General features: G+C 37.5%; 1 protein-coding gene across 2 annotated transcripts in view; it reads right to left on the minus strand.

Annotated features, from left to right (window-relative positions):
* Rif1 (replication timing regulatory factor 1) overlaps positions 1 to 21,102 on the minus strand; it is a 66,496-nt gene that overhangs the window by 3,430 nt on the left and 41,964 nt on the right. The window contains exons 23-34 of one of the 2 annotated variants that reach the window (XM_090342847.1): positions 19,706 to 19,748; positions 19,094 to 19,296; positions 18,186 to 18,285; positions 15,111 to 15,230; positions 13,847 to 13,998; positions 13,140 to 13,223; positions 12,751 to 12,805; positions 8,621 to 11,824; positions 2,979 to 3,122; positions 2,664 to 2,741; positions 2,459 to 2,574; positions 1,518 to 1,671 (exon numbers count right to left, since the gene is read on the minus strand). In XM_090342847.1, the coding sequence (XP_090198973.1) occupies positions 1,518 to 1,671; positions 2,459 to 2,574; positions 2,664 to 2,741; positions 2,979 to 3,122; positions 8,621 to 11,824; positions 12,751 to 12,805; positions 13,140 to 13,223; positions 13,847 to 13,998; positions 15,111 to 15,230; positions 18,186 to 18,285; positions 19,094 to 19,296; positions 19,706 to 19,748 (4,453 nt within the window). The remainder of the gene's footprint in view (positions 1 to 1,517; positions 1,672 to 2,458; positions 2,575 to 2,663; positions 2,742 to 2,978; positions 3,123 to 8,620; positions 11,825 to 12,750; positions 12,806 to 13,139; positions 13,224 to 13,846; positions 13,999 to 15,110; positions 15,231 to 18,185; positions 18,286 to 19,093; positions 19,297 to 19,705; positions 19,749 to 21,102) is intronic. The other variant, XM_090342848.1, reaches the window with a different exon arrangement.

Consider the following 21,102-nt stretch of genomic DNA (forward strand, 5'->3'; position numbering starts at 1 on the left):
AATAATCCTACCTACCTATACAGAAAGCTGAGATCTGAGAATGACTTCTCCAAAAGGAAAAGTCCACAAGACTCAGAAGCAAGCTTCGGCTGAAGTGACTAAGAGCAAGAGCCTTGAAAAAAACAAGCTCCGGGACAGCACCCGGGCCCTCCAGGCTTCAAAGTTTCAGGAATTTGGGGGTGGGGTGGTGAGGGGGGGAGGAACGAAGACAAGCCACCTACATATCTCCAACTAATAAGTACGTATTTACATAACATTTCGTTACGTTTCCAACAAGTTATATAACATAGGTAGTGCACATATACGCATAATTTGAACATCTAAGCTTTTAAGAATAGCAATCATGTGCACCACTACAGATAAATGGATACAAAAAATGTGATACATATGGAGTTCTACATAGCCACCAGACAAGATAAATAATGGCATTCACTGGGAAGTGGATGAAAACTAAAGCAAATCAGGCTGAGTGAGATAAAACCAAAGGGACAAAAAAAGGTACATGGTCTCCCTGATATGTGGGTATTGGATCTTAAGAGCAATGACTGAACAGAGAATGAGAGAGAACAACCAAATCCATAGCAAAGGGAAGAAATGTACTTAACAGCCAACTTGGAAGAAATGCCAGTATTCAAAGAGTTAAACCTTTTGTTCTATGTAAGTCTAGAATTTCGTATATTCCAACATTTATAAATTTTGAATGATGTTTAGTACTATAACTGTAAAATAAGTGATTGTGATAATTGCTAATAACTGTCACAATACTGTAAAATATATGTAATCACTTAATCTTAACGCCCCCCCCCCCCCAAAAAAGAATCTCAATCATGTAATTCTGTAATTTTACTTGTCCGGGTACTCGGGTATGAACTCAGGGTGATAGGCACTACCCTGTATCTCTTATACTCCACACCCAATCAAGGCTTGAGCCACCTCCATTACTGATTCTTTGCTGGTTAACTGAAGATTCTCATAGACTTTCCTGTGACTGGTTTTGCACGACCACCCTCAGATCTGTCTCCTGAGAAATTAGGATTTCAGGCATGAGCCAGGTGAAGATTAATTTTAAAAGATTGAGACACATTGCATAAAACAATATACTATAAAGGGACAAACCTCTCTGTGGGATGATGAAGTGCTCATTATAGCTTCCCCCCCCCCCTGGGGGCAGGAGGTGTCATGGGGCTTGAACTCTGGGCCTAGTCACAGTTCCTAAGCTCTTCAGTTCAAGGACAGAGCTCTACCACTTTGAGCCACCGCATCACTTCAGGTTTTCTGGTGGTTAATTGGAGACAAAGAGTCTCATGGACTTTCATGCTTGGGCTGGCTTTGAAACTCAATCCTCAGATCTCAGTCTCCTGAGCAGCTAGAATTAGAGGTGTGAAGCCACTGGCATCTTGCTTATTACTTTTGATGGAGGAGGTGCGGGAATTTAAGCTATAGTTTAAATAGACTTCTGTAGGTTTTTTTTTTTTTTTTTAAATCATTCAAGTAGTTAACAACATCTAAGTTTTTACCTGTTGCTCATGATAAACTCTGAGAGCCTTCTTTACATTGGTCACTTTTGGGGAACGGATAGGAAGAGTTTTTATTTCAGATGCTGTAAGAGTACTCAAATCACCGATTGTTTTTATATTCTTGGCTCTGATAAGTTGTCCTAGGCCTCTAGCCCTGAAAGAGAAAAAGGAAATATAGTTTTGTTAACCTTGTTTTCGGAAGCTGTACATGGTTGTAATTTTCCATTTAGACTAAGCTAGAAGCTATGAATAAAGTTATTTACAGAGCCCACCTAGCCAAGCAGGGAAAGCATCTAGCTTGATTAGATTGCTGCCCAGATTGGCTTCAAATCCTGATGCTTAGGTCCCAACAGCCTGAGTTAGGATTACAGGCATGAGTCACCAGCATCCAACTCTCAACTGCATTTTATAAGTAGAAATGATGTTCAGGCTCTTCAAAAGATACTAGGATTATCTAGGAACATAGCCTAGTGGTAGAGTGCTGGCTCAGCATGCACAAAGCCTTGGGTTCATTTCCTCAGTACCACATACACAGTGGCAGGGCGCTAGCCTTGAACAAGTGTCCAAGGACAGTACCCAGGCCTTGAGTTCAAGTCCTAGGACTGGCAAAAAGTAAAAACAAACAAACAAACAAAAACCGCTAGGATTTAATGTGACAATGTGAGTGTATACACACACACATAACTTTATTTTACATAAATATATGTTAAATAAAGGGGCTGAATATAGCACCTGGGGAATACTAAGCAAAACTATTTTCTTAACATAAATGCTTCAAATATTTTCCTTTGTGGTTATCTCTCAAACTAAATTTTATCTGAAAACAAAAATGTGGAAGGATATACAATCATTTTTAAACATGAGAACTCTGATCATCCAAATATTCCTCCTAAATAAGTGGTATTTTATAATATAAGCCAGAAGCCTAAATAACCACTTACCATATGTTTGATGTAATCTGAGGTAAAATGATGTCGACTGGTGCTGCACAGTTCACCAAAGCTGGGTAAACACTTTCTGTTGGGGATAGCATGGATTCTTTGACCATTTCTGTAATCTTAGAATAAATTTCAAGAACCATTAAACAGAAGTCACCCAGTTAAGCATGAAAATATAAAGTTACATGAAAACCAAAGCACTTCTTACTAAACACTTCTTTGAGCTCTTAAATTTAGAGCTACGTGATCCTGGGGACAGAAATCCTTTGGCTGAAGTGGTATTATGCTAGACAGAAGGAGAGAAAAAAACACTCAGAACCCTAGACAACTATAGTTTTACAATTTTTACAAGACTAAAATATTTCAAAAACATAAAGAGAACAAACTATCTAACCAAATTACTTTTACAGCCTCTTTATATGTTACCATGAAGTAAAGAATATATCCAAGTAAGTTTTATTTCTTAAATTATGCACATACAATATTGTGTCTAGATGTGCGTATTTTAAAGCCTATGGCTTACCTTAGACTGTGCAGTAGGTGAAGTTTTAACACTTTTTATTGTGGGAGAACTACTTGAAGAATGGGACCTAACAATAGACCTCCTATCAATATCATCTGCCAATCCTGCTTGATATATTGGATCTGCAAATGAGACATGGCGAATCTGCAAACACAGGTTAGAAATTCATTAACTAAAATTAAGGTTTCTAAAGATGTCATCATAAATTCTTATGTGGATACTCAAAAGTAGAATTTGGATTTAAAATCTTAAAACTTTTCCCTAGAAGCTGTATTGCAGTTATGATTCCTAGAGACTGCTTTCACAGGTATTCATATTGCAGTTCACTCTAGTTATGTTCTAAACTGTATCTAAGCCAAATACCATGGCTTACAGAATCCTAGCTACTCAAGAGTACTGTGGCTCAAAGGTAGCCTGTGCAGAAAAAAATTTCATGACACTCTTATCAATGACAAAACAACAACAACAAAAACCACAAGCAAGCAAGCAAGCAAGCAAGGGAGTGTAGCTCAGGTGGTAGAGCACTAGCCTTGAGCACAAAAGCTCGGGCCAAGAATTCAAGAACCATGCCAGCAAAATAGTAGTAGTAATAATTTATCACTAGAAAACGGGAAGTGGGGGAAGTGGGGAGAGTGGGGCTGTGGCTCTAGGGGTTGAGCCTTGAGCTGAAGAGCTCAGAGTTCAAGCTCATGACCAAAAAACAGAGGCAGTATCTGCCCATCAGTAAATAGGAACAGCTATAACCATTCAGCAAAGTTCTATGCCAGCTATATAATCTGCAGGACATGGTGGAACATATCTATAACTCCAGCACTGGAGATTGTAAGACAGAAGGATTAGGGAGTTCAAAGCCACACAAGGCTACATGATGAGACCCTATCTAAAAATACAATTTAAAAAAGTACAACCTAATGTTGTAACCCATGGGCTTACATAGATTAGGGGGAAAAAAAAAAGTCTGAAGACAAGAAATAACCTGATCTATACATCTACCAATCTCTTTCTTTAATGTGTTACAGCCACTAGGTAGCAATTTTGTTTAGAAATCAAGCTACTTGAGATATACAATACAGATTTTTTTTCAAGGCGGGGGCAGGCTTGAATTCACGGACTTGGCACTGTCCTTGGGCTTTCTCATGAACAAAACTCGACCACTTGAACCACAGAACCACTTCTGGCTTTTTCTATGTATGTGGTACCAAGGAACTGAACCCAGGCCTTCGTGCATGCTAGGCAAACACTCTTACCACTAGGCCAAACTCCCAGCCTCAGAATTCTTAAAACATAAATATGCTGCTACATATCTTTTAAGTCTTGATTTCCAAAACTAGACACAAACTAAACTTATTACCAAGTAAGACAGTGTTATCCTAGTGCCTAATAGTCACCAAGTCTAAGCTACAAAAAAATAAAATTAAATAAAAAATTAACTAGTTAACCTGTAAAAGTTAAGATTTTTTTCCACTGCCAGTCTTTGGCTCCTCGGTCAAATATTAGACGGATTTGAGTATATGGTTTTTATTTCTAGGTCTTCTAACCTATTCCACTGATCTTCAGGTCTATTTTTGTGCTGGTACCAACTTGTTTTTGTTATTATGGTTATACAGTAGAGTTTGTAATACTGTCTGCATTCCTTTTCTTGCCTTGAATTGTTTTGGCTAGGCCTTTTGTTGTTCCATATGAATTTTTGGATTGTATTCTCTCAGTAAAGAATGTCATGGGGGAGGAGGGAAGAATGTCATTGGGATCTTGATGGGGATTACATTGAATCTGTATATCATTTTTGGTATTATGGACTTTTTCCCCCCACAATATTGATCCTACCTATCGTAGTGTCTTCAACAACTATTGCTGGGAAAACTGTGAAGCCAGATGCAGGTAATTAAAAATGGATTCCTGCTTATTATCACCATGCAACAACATCAACTCAAAAGTGGACCAAAGATCTCAATGTCAGACCCCAAACTCTTGAAACCTCTGCAAGAGTATGAGAGTAGGAGAGCAATTAGTACAGCCAAGAACTTCCTGAACAAGAGTTCCAGGGGCACTTGTGGAGATATACTCCACAAGTGGGACTACATTAAAATAGAAAGTTTCTACACAGCTAAAGACATGGTTACTAAACTAGAAAGACAGCCAACCAATTGGAAAAAGACATTTATCAGCAGTACAAAGGCCTAATATCAAATATATACAAGGAGCTCAAGAAATTAACCCCTCCCAAACTTAACATATCAATTACTAAATGGACAAGGGAGCCAAGGAGAGACTTCTCAGAAGAGGTAAGAATGGCTAAGAAACACATGGGGAAATGCTCATCATCCTTAGTCATAAAGGAAATCCCAATCAAAACAACCCTGAGATACAATCTTACTCTAGTTAGAGTGACTAACATTTTGAATTCTGTAACAAATGCTGCCATGGATTGGGAGGAAGGGTTGGGGGAAGAAGAACACTACTGTAATGCTAGTGGGAATATAACCTAGTACAACCACTCTGGAAAGCAGCCTGAAGGTTCCTCAGAAAACTAAATATAGATCTTCCACGATCTAGCTGTACCACTCCTGGACATCTACCTTGAGCATTATCAGCCACGATATAAAGACATACACACATTCATGTTCACTGCAGCACTATTAACAATAGTTGAGATATGGAAACAACCCAGATGCCCCACAATAGATGTATGGATCCAGAAAAAAAAAAATGCTACATATATACAATGGAATTTTATACAACCATTAGAATAAAATAATGTCATTTACAGGGAAATAAATGGAACTACAACAAATCATGTGCAGAGAGGTAAGACAAGATCAGAGATGCAAATAGCATATGCAGATGTTAGACTTAAAATACACTGGGATGTAAATTATACCCATATACATACAGTGAGACCAAAAGAGAATAGTCTTAGGAGAGAATCACAAAGGTGCAATACTCAACCTCCTCTTCATACGCATACAAAGAAATAGGCCAGGATTTGGCCTAGTAATAGAGTGTTTGCCTAGCATGAACTAAGACCAGGGTTCAATTCCTTGGAACCACATACATAGAAAAAGCTTGAAGTGGTGCTGTGGCTCAAGTAGTAGAGCTTTAGCCTTGAGGAAAGCCCCAGGGTAGTACTCAGGCCTTGAATTCAGTCCCCAGAACTGGCAAGAAAACAACAACAACAAAAAACAACCTTGGGGCAAATGTTACAAAAACAGATTTATTTGGATGAGGAGAATGGTGGAAAGGAATGACCTCCATCAAAGGCATTACAAAATAGACATGTTAAGTTGAAACCCTTACTTAATTATCTTCAAAACTATTCGAAGATTAAACACACACACACACACACACACACACACACACACACACACACACACACACACACACACTGAACTGGCACTGGTGTCTCACACGTGCAATCCTAACTACTCAGCAGGAGGCTACTATCTGAGAGCATTGTGGTTCAAAGCCAGCCAGGGAAGCAAAGTCTGTCAGACTCTCATCTCCAAATAATTACTAACCAAGAAAACAAAAGAATAAAAAAAAACTTAGGAAGGTGGAGATATAGCTCAACTGGTAGAGAGCTAACCTTGAGAAAAAAATCTCAATGGAAGAGGTGCTGTGGCTTCAGGGGCAGGGCGGTGGCCTTGAGCTGAAGAGCTCAGGGACAGCACCCAGGCCTAGACTCACCAAAAAAAAAAAAAAAAAAAAAAAAAAAAAGGAAAAAGGTCAAATACAATGCCCAGTCCTTGAATTCAAGCCCCAGGGCAGATGGACAGGCAGAAAGACATACAGAAACAAAGACACACACAATGTCATATGACACAGTGTCATATCCCTGAGTTGAGCATGATGCACGCCTTTAATCCCAGAACTCAGAAGGCTAAAAGATAATAAGTTTGAGATTAGCTGGATTTCTCACAAGATTCTGTCTCAAAAAGTTTCTGAAGTAGAAACAAAATAGTCCAAAGTGGTCATCTCTAAATTTTTAGCAAAAAAAAATTTCACTGTAAGTTGGAAAGCTGAAAGCTGTGTCTGGCAAAGCAGAAAGCAGCTGGACGCAGTGGCTCATGCCTGTAATCCTACCTACTGAGGAGGCTGAGATCTGAGGATTGCGGTACAAAGCCAGCTTGGGCACTAAAGTCCATGAGACTCTTACCTCCAATTAACTACTAGAAAACCGGAAGTGGCCGCTGTGGCTCAAGGAGTAGGGTGGTAGCCTTGAGTTGAAGAGCTCAGGACAACACCCAGGCCCAAGGGTACAGTGGAAGCCTTGAGCTGAAGAGCTCAGGGACAGCGCCCAAGCCCCATGACTGACAAACAATAATAAAAAACCCTAGTACTAGTTCTCCGGCAAACACAAACACACACGTAAAAATAATTAGAGGCAGAGATCAAGAATAGAAGTTTTTGGGCCGAGAGAGTAGCCTAGTGGTAGAGTGCTTGCCTATCTTGCAGAGCCCTAGGTCTGAATCAGTACCACATACATAGAAAAAGCCGGAAGTGGTGCTGAGGCTCAGGCTCTGAGCTCAAGCCCAGGACTGGCAAAAAAAAAAAAAAAAAAAAAAAAGAAAAGAAAAAGAAAAAAAGGAAAAAAAAGCCAAGGCTATAGATGTAGCTAGTGGTATCAAGAGTTCAGGGCTGGGGCTTGGCTCAAGATGTAAACCATACTGGCCTAGCATATATACTCAAAGAAGGAAGGGGTGACATTGTCCAAAAAGAAATGTACGCTTTACCTGACTTACATAACTCTAACTCTTCTGGACAGCATCTTTATAACTACAATCTAATTTTAGAAAAAGAAAGAAAAAAGTGATGAAACACTCACCCAGTACTCAAGCCCCTGGGTACAATCCCCAGTATCATTTTTTTTTTAAGGAGGGGCACAGACATGTAGGGACAAACAGTAAATAAACGCAGTAGAGGTACTCACTAAACAAGTGTTGAAAATGAAGTACCTACACTTTGTAGGTAAGGATAGAAGAGTAAAACTTTGGGAATGCAGGGCAAGGGGTGACACTGTTCAAAATGGAAAATACTCTTTACGTGTTTTATGTAACTGTAACCCCTTTATACATCACCTTAACAGTAACAATTTTTAAAAATAGACTAAGACGTTACACATGTAAGTATTTAAGTGAAATATCATCACTGTGTCCCAGAACACACTGAAGTGATAAAAATGCTGTCGATGGTACTTAGTGTACCCTGGCTTCCTAGATTTGTTTTGTCATACAGTATGAGGTACGAGAGGCCAAAAGATTATAGGGATCGGATACATTTTACCAAAAGGTAAACATACCAGCCTATACAAAGTTCCATTAATGTTGTGAAATGAGTATCAGAGAGACTTCAGTCTTGTCTGCCATTTTCCACAACCATAGAAATAATCAAAATAAGTGAACATATAATTCTAAAATTCTTACTATTTTTGCTAGTCCTGGGGCTTTCTCAAGGCTACCACTCTACTACTTGAGCCACAGTACCACTCCAGACTTTTTCTGTGTATGTCACATGGAGGAATCAAACCTAGGTCTGTGCATGCTAGGTGAGCACTCTAAGACTAAGCCATGCTCCTGGCTGTCACTATACAGCTAAATATTCTAACCAAATATTAACAAATTTATATTCAGTGTTTGTCCTCCTACCTTGTTAACAGGTGATGAGACTTCATCTTCTTGGGGTCTTTTTAATCCTCTCTTTAAAATGCTAGTGGATGGAGAAGCTAAAGGAGACCAGACACAGCGTGTCTGCCTGCCAGTAGGACTTTCATTTGCTGACACAAGTAAGTGATCAAATTCCTTTACTTTTTCAGGAGATACACTGTTTTGAGTTACAAATTCAGAGACAGGTACTTCAGGTGCCAAAGACTGTGATGGTTCCTTCACTTTCTCTGAAATGGGAACTTCTTGTGAAGTATCATTTCCTACTCCCATCTGATTATCTTCTAACTTTGTTTCTTCACATTTATTAAGCTCAATGTTTGTTCCAATTTCATTAGAGGCAATCATTCCTTCTTCCATAATCATTGAAACAGTAGTATTAGGAGTTAAACTGTCAGTCTCTATGTTTAATCTTTCTGTTTCAGCTTCTTCTGATGTAGAGGATTCCTTAAAGTCCTTGTCCTCTGTTTCCTTGACACCATTAATTTCCATATTCACCATTAATTCCTTGACACCATTAATTTCCATATTCACTTTTCCCTCATTATCTTCAACATTAATTTTTTCAGATTCCAAACATGAACCAGATTCATTACTCCTACCTTGTTTCCCTTCTGATATTTGGTCAGAAATCCTAGCATAGGAATTCGTGTTTTCAGGTGTGGCATTTTCAGAAAGACCATTACATGAATGAAAATCCTCAGCTGCTGCTTTTGTGGCACTAAGTTCTTCAAATCTTTCTGCTTTGGGTTCACTTTTATTTTCTTCTGTTGCCTCATTTTCACAAGTATCAGTTTTAGCACTCTCTTTTTCAGAGTAGCGAGATTCAATTTTATCATCCTCTACACTATCCAATTCCATAGCTTCCACTTCCTCTGCACTGGGTTCTGCCATCTCTGTGCATGTTCCTTCACCATTTACTTCACTCAGTTCGCCTTTGGAGGAAGTTTCTGGATTTTGAGTATCTAAAGAATTTTCCTGTGAAATATCCTTGCCATCGTCTATACATGTGTCCATGGCCTTAAATCTTTTATTAGATGGCTCTTTGATTGGAGATACAGTTTCTGTAGAATCAATGAGGGGAGTGACCTCTCCCTTATTTGAGGTTTCAGAAGAAACAGATTTAGGAGTACTTTCTTTCAAGTCTGTTTCAGACACAACCAATGAATCATTAGTAGTATCATTCTCAAGACCAAAATGGAGATTCACACTAGGGTGCTGGTCTAAATTTCGTACTTCAGAACACGTATTAATTTCAGAGATTTCTATTCTAGTCTCAGGAGTGTGTACATCAGTCTTTTGTGTTTCAATCGTTCTACCACAATTTTCTGTGTTCTCTAACTCAATGAGGGATTTATCCTGTAGTTGTGATTTTCCCCCACAGCAGTCACAAGCTTTAGACCTCCTTACCCTACGACTTCTCTTGTGCTGGCATTCAAATTTTGAGACAATTTTTCTGGAAATCACAGATACATTTGAAGTTTCTGTTTCTGAACATTCTCTCATACTAGCATCAGAATCTTGCTTATGCCATTTTTTACTGGCATTTCTAGTCCTCAGATGTGATTCTGGCATAGATGGATTTGCAAGGGAGAGTTTTGCAGACTTGCCACTCTTACTTTTACCTTCATGTGTATCTGGTGTGTCGTGGGAGATCTGCAATAAATCTGAAGTTACTGTAGAATCCTGCAGAGTTACAGTACTTTCTTCTTTTTCAGAAACCTGAGATTTTATTTCTACGTCTGCTCCAGAAACAGGTTTATAATCATTCAAATGATTTTCAATTTTTAGACTTTCATCCTCTATTCTTTCTTCTTGTTCTTCAAAGTCAACACTATCATTGCTTTTGTTTTTCCATTTTCCAGATCTTCTCTTCCTAAAAATTTCATCTTTTGCCTCAGAACCATCAGATTCTGAGTTTTCAATGCTAGAAAGCAAACCCTGAGATGCTCTTCTTGTTTGGTAACGTGTTCGTCCCCTTAGAGGTTTCTCAAATGATTTGTCCACAGTGTCCTGGCTACCATGTCCTTCAGAATTACTATTCACAAGATCCAATTTTCTTTTATTCTGGTCAGTGTCAGCATTAGCACTGGCTTCACCACAAGTCTTTTCATGTAAATCACCATTCTCAATTAAATTTTCCTGTACAGTTTGTTCAGAAGTCAGATTTTCTTTAAGTAACACATCCTCTTTTACTTGCACTGGATTTTTCTGAACTGCTTTTTCTTCTTCCTTTTGCCTTTCCTTCTTCTGAAGACTGTTTTCTTTATCTTGGCTATCAGTAGTAGGCTCCACTGTTTCTAAACGACGCCTTGAGGATCGTCTAAGGATTTTTGGATTTGGAGCAATCTGAACCTGATTATCACTTCCAATTTGATCTGATGGTATTCTTTCAGGTGGTGTATTTTCTTTGGATTCTAAATTCATCCCTACATTTTTCTCTTCTGAAGTACTGTTTTCCAATATAGTATTTTCCATTATTGGTTTAGGTTTTGGATCTTCACATTCTACTATAGATTCAGTAGGATGAACTGGGCTACCTGACATAGACCCTGTTGAATTAACCTCATTAGGCAAGTTATTTTCTAAGGTTACTGTGTCTTTAATAGATTCCTGAGGATGTTCCTCTGATTGAGATCTTACTAAGGGATCAGATTTTTTATTCTCTGATTGTTCCAGTTTACTAGATCTTCGGCCCAATCTCTTAATTCCATTCACTATTTTTTCTGTATCAAATTTTGAATGAGTCACTTCTCTTTTCTTTGTTTTTGGTGGAGTGTCTGTTTTACTCATGTTTTCCTGGTTAGTTTTCCTGACAACAGTTGATGAGATATTATTTAAGGGTGATGGACTAAAAGGTCTGTTTCCCGAAACATCAAACTTCTCCAATGTGATAAACGACTGCCTCCGACTTGTAGGCTGAGGGGGTGTTCCAGAAATAGTGGAATTAGAAACTGAGCCACTACTGACAACTGAGCTACTACTGGTAACAGATGAGTTTTCCACACTAGATGGACACTCAGTTGTAATTTTCTTGGATGAACTTGAAGTGACTTCTCTGTTATCATTATTACTGCTCAATGTTTCTGGGTTTGTTTCAACAGAACCACCCTTATTGGACAAAGAAGCCTTTTGGCCCACACCACAGTTTTTCTTGACAACTTTACTCTCCATTTTCACTTTCTCTTCCTGAAAAGAAATGCATAAACACAGATTAATTAGCAAATAAGTTTTACTTCCTAGAGAAATTGAAGTACCTATGTTTGGTAATTAAAAACAATCATGGGCCAGGAGTTTGGCTTAGTGGTAGAGTACTTGCCTAGCATGCATTAAGACCCGGGTTTGATTCCTTGGTACCACATACCTAGAAAAAAAGCTGGAAGTGATGCTAAGGCTCAAGTGGTAGAGTTCTAGCCTTGAGAAAGTCCAAGGACAATGCTCAAACCTGGAGCTCAAGCCCAGGACAAGCAAAAAAAAGAAAGAAAGAAAGAAAGAAAGAAAGAAAGAAAGAAAGGAAGGAAGGAAGGAAGGAAGGAAGGAAGGAAGGAAGGAAGGAAGGTAGGTAGGTAGGTAGGTAATTACTGGGTGGGGGCTGGTAGTTTGGCCTAGTGGTGGCCTAGTTGTGGAGTGCTTGCCTAGCATGCACGAAGACCCAGGTTCAATTCTTCAGTAGGAAAAGGCCAGAAATGGTACTGTAGTTCCAGTGGTGGAGATCTAGCCTTAAGAACGCCCAAGGACAATGCTCAGGCCCTGAGTTAAAGATCCAGGACAGGCAAAAAAAAAAAATAAATAAATCACTGGGTAGAGTTCAAGGATAACAAGGCTCTGAGTTCAAACCCTAGTACTACCCACCCCTAACACCACCAAAAGAAAAAGTTAATCACTAGCTTCTAAACACCCTCCTAAACAGTAAAAGGGCAAGTAACTATGAGTTTCTAACTAAGCATTTAAAACCATATATACTTACTTTAAGACACATATACAACTGCAGTTCTGTTTGTATGATCAGGAGGTTCTATAACTGATAAAAGCCTATAAACAGCTTTCCAGAAAATTGAAGCAACTTTACAATGGAGAAACTGTAAATTCTATAAAAGAAGAAATACTAAGCATACCTTCGTCATCATTTTAGGATCTTCCTTTGATGTTTCTGTTAAAGTAGGACTTGGCCTAAGATAAATGTAGAGATTAGATTTGATTAGTAGGGATTAGATTTAATTTAAAAAGTATGGAATCTAGTTAGAAGAACTTGACAATAGCAGGGCGCAGAGGCTCTCGCCTGTAATCCTAGCTACTCAGATCTAAGGATTGTGGTTCAAAACCAGCCCTGGCACTAAAATCCCTGAGACTCTTACTTCCAATTAACCACCAAAAAACCAGAAGTGGTCTTATTGCTCAATGGGTAGAGTGGTAGCCCTGAGCTCAAAGACAGGCCCAGACCCAGAGTTCAAGCCCCGTGGTTGGCAAAAAAAAAAAAAACAAACCAAAAAAACCTGACACTTACACAGAATCTTCTTGACTAAACTGGGTGGGAAATAAGGTATCTTGTGAAACATCCAGATTATTATACATGGCAGGAATATCACACCTAGAGATGAGGGTAAAGAGTTGTATAATTACAAAAGGCTGGTTAACAGTCCCACAATTTTGAAATTAAATATAATTCTATCAAACTTATATTAAAAAATAAAATTTTGTATGATTATTTGCATTTTGTTGACTCATTTTTTACTATTTTGCTTGGTTTCCTTTTGTATTGCCTTAAAAGACATTTAATAATTTTTGATGCTACCATGTAAATATGTTTTGTAATTATTGATGTTAAAGACCAAAATATGTTCATTTTAAGACCTCACATTAAATGACATAAATGCGTAAAAAAATAAAGCTAGGTGACCATTTTCCATTAAACTTTCTTCCCTACTTCAATGACGTTCAGTTTATAAATACTAGGTATCCCTCAAGAGAAACATGGCACTTTACTCAGTTTTATACATCATTATGAATGTGTTAACATTTGCAAAGAGCATGTACAAAGCCACAAAACAAAGAACCAAAATTAGTATATACATATGTATATATTATTATGTATGTATGTATACATATACACACACACACACACAGACATATACATGTGTTAACAACAAGGCTATAATGTTCATGATATCTAAGTATACAGAATACTAAACTTAAGATGGAAATTTTACAAACCTCCTTGTTTTGAGTACTTCTTTTTGATGCTCAGTTAGTATTCTTTCCTTTTTCTCTTTTTCTTCTGGGGGTATAAAAACAAAGTCAGCAGACTTTTCTTCTTCTAAAGGCATTTCACTCCTTCCTTTTGAAGATGAAGCTTCAAGTTTCAGCTGTGGATTTTAGAAAAGTAAATGTGTATGAGTTTCCAAATTGTTAAATTTTATACATCCATAAATCCTACAGTGACAAAAGTTTGAAGTTCAAGTCTATTCTATCTCCATCCATCCATCCACAACAGTCTCATTGGTCTGGCCTGGAATTTACTATGTAGTCATCCAGGATAGGTTTAAACGCATCATCACCACACATTTTATTTCCACATACAATACACAAATCAATGTCCTTCACTTTTCCTACCTCTAATAAATACTGAGGAAAGAAAAACTATTTAGGCCTCTTTTCAGGATGCAATTCTGTGAGGTTACGATTGGTGTGTTATCTAGGCCTGATTTCTTTCTATTCAAAATACTAAGTTCTAACTCCAGGAAATGGAAATAAGAGTTTCTTTGTTGTTGTTTTCTTTTTGTCTTGTTTGTTCGTTTATCTGTCTTTGGGAGGGTAAAGGGAGGACACAGAAAATGAGAGAAAAAAGGATGAATAAATGCAGCAGTAGTACTTACTAGACACTATGTTGAACATGAACTGTAGGTGGGGATGGGAGGGAAAAACTGGGAGAGAGAGCAGGGGAAGGGATGACACTGTCCCAAAAGAAACATATTTACTACTTAATTTCTGTTAACTGTAACCCATCTGTACATCACCTTTATAAAAACAAAGAATTTTTAAAAATGTACTCATTACCTGACTCATATAATTGGTTATACCCTCTGTAAATCACCAGCATAATAAAGTTTTAAAAAACAAAAGCTACACATAGTTGCAAGCTATAAGGTTTCTTTGTTTAGTATTTAATTCTATTCTTATACCTTACTATAGGATCTTAAACAATTTTAAATGAACTGTAAGTTCTTCTACAAAAATATACAGAATAAAACTTACAAAGCAATTACTACCATAAGCTAATTATTGCAGCTTTCCATTTACTAAAAAAAGAACCATCACCCAAAGCATCAGGATTAACAAGCAATCCTAGCCTTCTAAAATGTGTTAATCCACCCACCCAACACAATCCCATCTTTTATTCAAATATTATAGTGCAATGTTACATGTCTTTAGTCTATCATAGTTTAATTCTGCTGAATATATATTTTTGTAAACATACTTTGCCTGATAGTTTGGTATTTTCTTTCTTATCTTTTGTTTGGGCCAAAAAGGAGTCTCTTTTTCCACTTGATTTTCTTTCCATGCCACTTATCTTCACATTTAATTGTGAATTTTCTGCCTGTTTTACACAAGTAAAACAATGTTAAGGACAACTCTACTACTTTGCTTTTCATTATGAAAATTTGTTTAGTGTCAATTTGCAAATGATCCCAAATTTCTTCAGACTATTAAAGCCTGTTAAAAACAATGGCTAATAGCTGGGAGTTTGGCCTACTGGTGGAGTGCTTGCCTAGCATGCACGAAGACCCAGGTTTGACTCCTCTGTACCACATACATAGAAAAGGCCAGTAATGGTGCTGTGGCTCAAGTGGTAGAGCTCTAGCCTTGAGAAGGCCCAAGTACAGTGCTCAGTCCCTTTGTTCAACAAGCCCCAGGACTAGCCAAACAAAACAAAAAACAATCTGGCTAGGAAAGCCACGATCTATATGGCTATCTTGACTTTTATAGTAATTATTTTGCATCATTTAGTTTTATAAACTTTTAAAAATAAGACATACCATACAAATATGACAAAATAAAATCATTAAATTCAAATCATGAATGTATTCTACCAAAGTTTTTTCTGGGCCGTACTATGACTTGAACTTAGCTTTGTGGCTCATGACTGACTCTGCATAATTCTAACACAGGAGGTAGAAATCAGGCTTTTAATTCCAGGCTCGGGGGGGGGGGGGGGGGGGGGGCGGTGGGCAGGGAGAGGTTGTCAGAAAAATTAATTGAATGTTTTTGGATAAGACTGACATCCTGGCTGGGCAGTATATATTTTATAGTATCTTGGTGTTAGGCTGGCCTCAGTAAAATAAGACTACACCTGAAAAACAAGGAAAAAAAACAAGAAGGAAAAGAAAAAAAGTAAAAAGGTTATGACTATGGATCAAGTAAACTACTTCTTAGCAAGATTAACACCCACAACGCTTTTCTGCATTTTAGTTCAAAATACAGTATTACAAGAAAAAAACAAATAAGCAAAAACATTAACACCAAAAAAACAAACAAAAGGGGCCGGGAATGTGTAATCCTAGCTACTCAGGAGACCCAGATCTGAGGATCAAGGTTCAAATCCAGCATGAGCACAAAGGACTCATCTTCAATTAACTTCTAGAAAACAGAAAGTGGGGCTTGGCTCAAGTAGTATGACAGTAACCTTGAGCTGAAGAGTTCAGGGACAGTGCCCAGGCCAATTTAAACCCCATGACCCACCAAAAAAAAAAAAAAAAAAAAAAAAAAAAGCAAAGCCCTGGAGTGGTTCAAGAGACAGTGCTGGTTGAGCAATATCAAGGCTTTATTCAACTACAAATATTAACAAAAAAGAAAAAAATAAAGGTTCATGAAACATGTGGAAGAGATTATGCACTAAGTACATTTTCCTTCATACCATGAAACATGTCTGATTTTGTCTACTGAAAAGTGTTTACTTCAGCCAAACTAAAACAGAGTACTTAGCTATTATATTTCTAAGGAAAAAAAATATTGGCATTACCTATTGGTGGACAGAAACTGTTTGTAAGGCTCTAGTTTATAAATGCATGGTATCCATGCCTGTATGCAGCTAGATTCAAACTTTCAGACAGTAATCGAGTATTAATTCCTAGTGAGTGATGTAATAGAAAATGTTCTGTATCTTTTTTTCCTGGATAGGGAAAAATTTTATGCCCAAACCATATAAACTAGTAAAAAGTATTTGTACTATAGTTTCTTTAAAGCAGTATCCAGTTTAATATTTGAACAATATAAAGACTTCAATTTGAGATCAGTTATGTGAGACATAAAAAAAAAAATTAAAAAATTTCACTACAAGTTTTTTTTGTGCCAGTCCTGGGGTTTGAACCCAAGGACTGAGCACTGTCCTTGGGCTTTTTCCTCAAAACTAGCACTCTGCCACTTTAGTGGCTTTTTCTATGTATGTGTTACCAAGGAATCGAATCCAGGTCCTTGTGCATGCTAGGCAAGCACTCTACCACTAGGCCAAACTCCCAGCCCCGTAGTGATAATTTTTGCCCTTAATTCATAAAAGCACTTTAGGCTAAGGGAGAAACCAAGTCTGTGTTTATAGACATACAGGAGACAGGAAGAGAGCAAAATTGTTGACCTGAGGAGTCTGTGACCTGGAATGAAAAGGCATAATTGGCTACGTAAATCCACATAATTAAATTAAATAGGAATACCACGGGAGGGGGGGGGGGACAGAGAGAGGGAGAGGAAGGGAGGGTGGAACACTTCAGGCTAAAGCCATGCACAATAGCACAAAGCCTGTTACACTAACAACCTGGACACTGAGGCAAGCATATCACCAAGTTCAAGGACATCCAAGCAACTTAAACCTATTTCCAAATAAACTGTAATAGGGAGATGATGGGATGAAAGTGAAGGCACAATGTAATACAATAACAGCATGCAAGAAACCCTGGAATCATTTAATATTGCATCCCCCAAGGCATTTCAAACCAGACAACTGATATATCTAATATACAAATACACTATTATGTGAAATATTTCAATAATCACATTGCACAGTTTAACAATAATGAAACTAAAGTAAAATAAATGCTAAAGAAATGTGCCATGAGATAAAAAGTTATTATTTCAAGCCAGGTGCCAGTAGCTCAACGCTATAATCCTAGCTAGTCCACTCAGGAGGTAGAAAAGGCCTTATGAAGGCCTGGGCAAAAATGAACATGAGATGCCTATCTAAAATTAGCCAATTTTGGAGCGTGGCTCAAGTGTATGCCATTATTCTTACGTAAAAACAAAACCAAAATCAAAACACTCCCAGAGACAGTGCCTAGGGCCCAAGTTCAAGACCCACACAAAAAGTTATCATTTTCATATTTTTACTTCCAAGGTGTTATTTAATTTTTAAAAATGATCATTTGATAGTTCAATACTTTTTAAATTTAGAACACTTTTTGCTCATTTTCTACTTGTTAGTCACAAGTAAGTCTCCTTATTTCTTAGACACAAATAAGTATTTACATCACTCAAAAGACAAATAAAATAGCCTCAGTCAACTTACTGTATCTGAATATGGTCCATTGGATTCTTCCATTATTTCAACTCTTTCCAAACCAGGCAAAAGAAGCAAGAGTTTTGGTTTGGCTTCTCTTAATATTGGTCTATAAAAAAGCATAAACACACACACACACATGTATAACTTGAGCCATGTACACTGCACTTTCATGTATATATTGCTATATTGTAATTGTTAAGCAACAAAAGACCGGTTTAAAGACTAAATTTTTTTTTGCCAACATTGATATAAAGGGAAAAATTATACAATACTGAATTTTTCTCCACACTTCAAATGTGTAAAAATTTTTCTTCCTAAATTCAGGTTTACCGTGAAAAATCTCCAACAGAAGTAAATATTAAGTGCCCATGTCTAGCTTTTATAGTCACCAAATTTCCACCCCCACCACCCTTTTTTAAACAATTGTAGAGTTGGAGGCATGGTTCAAATATTAAAGAGTGCCACTCAAAAAGTAAGAGTTCAAGTCTAGGACCAAAAACCAAGAAACAATTGTCAATTTTAAAAGTTATTATTCCTTCCCTAAGGGAAAAAGAGAAAGAAGCAAAGAGGAGGAGCAGGAGGAGGAAGGAGAGAATGTAGCCAGGCACAGTGGTAACATGTCTGTTATCCTGGTACTCAGGAAAACCACAAACTTGAGGACAGCTTGTGCCATCTAGCAAGTTCCAAACCAACCTGAGCTACATAGCACCACCAAAGAGGATTAATTTTAATTATTTTTCATGGTCCTAAAATTAAAGTTAGTCTAAAGCCCAAAGGTTAAAAAAAACAAATGTTTAATAAATACCATATACCCCAAATATGAAAGAAATCCTCTCCAATATCTGAGAAGTTCAAGTTAATAGTATAACACCAATTTAAATTATAAAACTTATGAAGTTTTAATGCTAACATACTTTAGTTCCTCAGGATAAATCAACATTGTCACTTTAGCAAATGTGGCATTCCAAAATAGAGCACTCTGCTTCCGAATCTGCTTATTCTTATGCACAAATAGTACAGATAGCAGTGGGGAGAGATCTTCAAGCAGCTCAGTATCGTAAGTTCCGCTGTAGTTAAACTGAAGACAAGTAATAATTTCTCCTAATAACTTTTCTAACTAGGAAAAGAGAAAAACATGTTAGCACCAAACTGCAAAACATTTCTATTTTTAAAATATGAAAAAAGGAAAACATATATATATAATCTCTTTTCATAAACAAATTATATTTATATTGCTTATGGATACTTCAGATTTATTTTTAACAAAAAAGTATTATATCAATTGTAACAGAAGTAAATGTTTACATAAATTTCACATACAAAATGTTGTTACAAACTATTCTTATACAGAGTTTTAATTTGACTCTCTGGAGGAATGTGAATATCCTATTAAATACCTGTTAAAAACAGTAAAATACCCATCTAAAAATGCTTTTTTTAAAATCAGCATTTAAGTTAAGGAAGACTAAACCCTACCCCTACCCATTTATTATCATGAAAATAAGTTTTAAGTTATCTAGTCTTACCTTGCTGTTCAGACAACCATACACTTTAGGAGCTTCATCAAGCCTAGGAAGAAAAATACGTAAAACAGAAATAACAATGATTATTTCAGGAAGTTCCCAATTACTGAGCAAGCTTTAAATATGAGGCAATACAATCATAAAATAGACATGTAATGGTATTATTTCAAGAGGTACAGAAAATAAAATTGTCAAATTTACCTTTTAAAAATGAAATCAGGGGCTGGGAGCTTGACCTAGTGGTAGAGTGCTTGCCTAGCATGCACGAAGACCCAGGTTCAATTCCTAGGTACCACATATATAGAAAAAAAGCCAGAAGTGGTGCTGAGGCTCAAGTGGTAGAGCTCTAGCCTTGAGAAAGTCCAAGGACAGTGCTCAGGCCCTGAGCTCAAGCCCAGGACTGGCAAAAAAAAAAAAAAAAGAAATCAAAGAAAGCATCAGGTCAGACCTCAAACTGGTCATAGTAGTTAACTTAGTATCGAATAAGAAACAAGATTTGCAGTTTGTAGATTTGGGATAAAGCTATATACAGTGTCTTAAAATTCCCTCTGCAAATTGATTTACATATGATGAGCTTTCATGTTTGAAACACAAAGTTTGTTATATTTGGATCATAGCTTACACAGGGAGAACTTGCTTCTCAATTATTACCTGCTTCATTTCAAAGATCATGTAACTAATTCAAACTTTTGGAGGACAATTTTTGATTTTAAGTAAACATCTTTTTGAGAGTGTCTTGGGGCTTGAACTCAGGGCCTGGGCACTGACCTTGAACACTCTTTCCTCAAGGTTAGTTAGTGCTCTACCACTTGAGCCACAGCACCACTTCTGGCTTTTTCTGTGTATACAGTTCCAAGCAATCAAACCCAGGGTTTCATGCATGCTAGGCAAGCACTCTACTACCAGGCCACACTCACAGCCCCAAACCTAACTTCTTAGTTTGTATTTTTTGCCAGTCCTAGGGCTTTAACTCAAGGCCTGGGCACTGACCTTGGACACTTTTTGCTCACGGCAAGAGCCACAGCACCACTTCGGGCTTTTTTAAAGTGTGTGGTACTGAGGAATCGAACCCAGAGCTTCATACGTTCTAGGCAAGCACTCTACCACTAGGCTAAGCTCCTGGCCCCAAACTTTTTTTTTGTGGTCATGAGGCTTGAACTCTGGGCCTGGGTGCTATCCCTGAGCTAGCTCTTCAGCTCAAGGCTAGTGCGCTACCACTTAAGTCAAGAGTTCTACTTCCAAGCCTTGCTTCTTATTGACTGGGCAAATTTTTGGCTGAGCTGGCTTCAAAGGTCAATCTTGAAACTCTCAAATCTGAAGAGTAGCTAGGATTACAGATATGAGAGACACCAAGCCCAAGATAAACTCATATCCTTTAACTCACACATTCTACAATGTCC

This window comes from Megascapheus bottae, chromosome 12, assembly GCF_031878675.1.
Source record: "Megascapheus bottae isolate mThoBot1 chromosome 12, mThoBot2.hap1, whole genome shotgun sequence".
Classification (NCBI taxonomy): domain Eukaryota; kingdom Metazoa; phylum Chordata; class Mammalia; order Rodentia; family Geomyidae; genus Megascapheus; species Megascapheus bottae.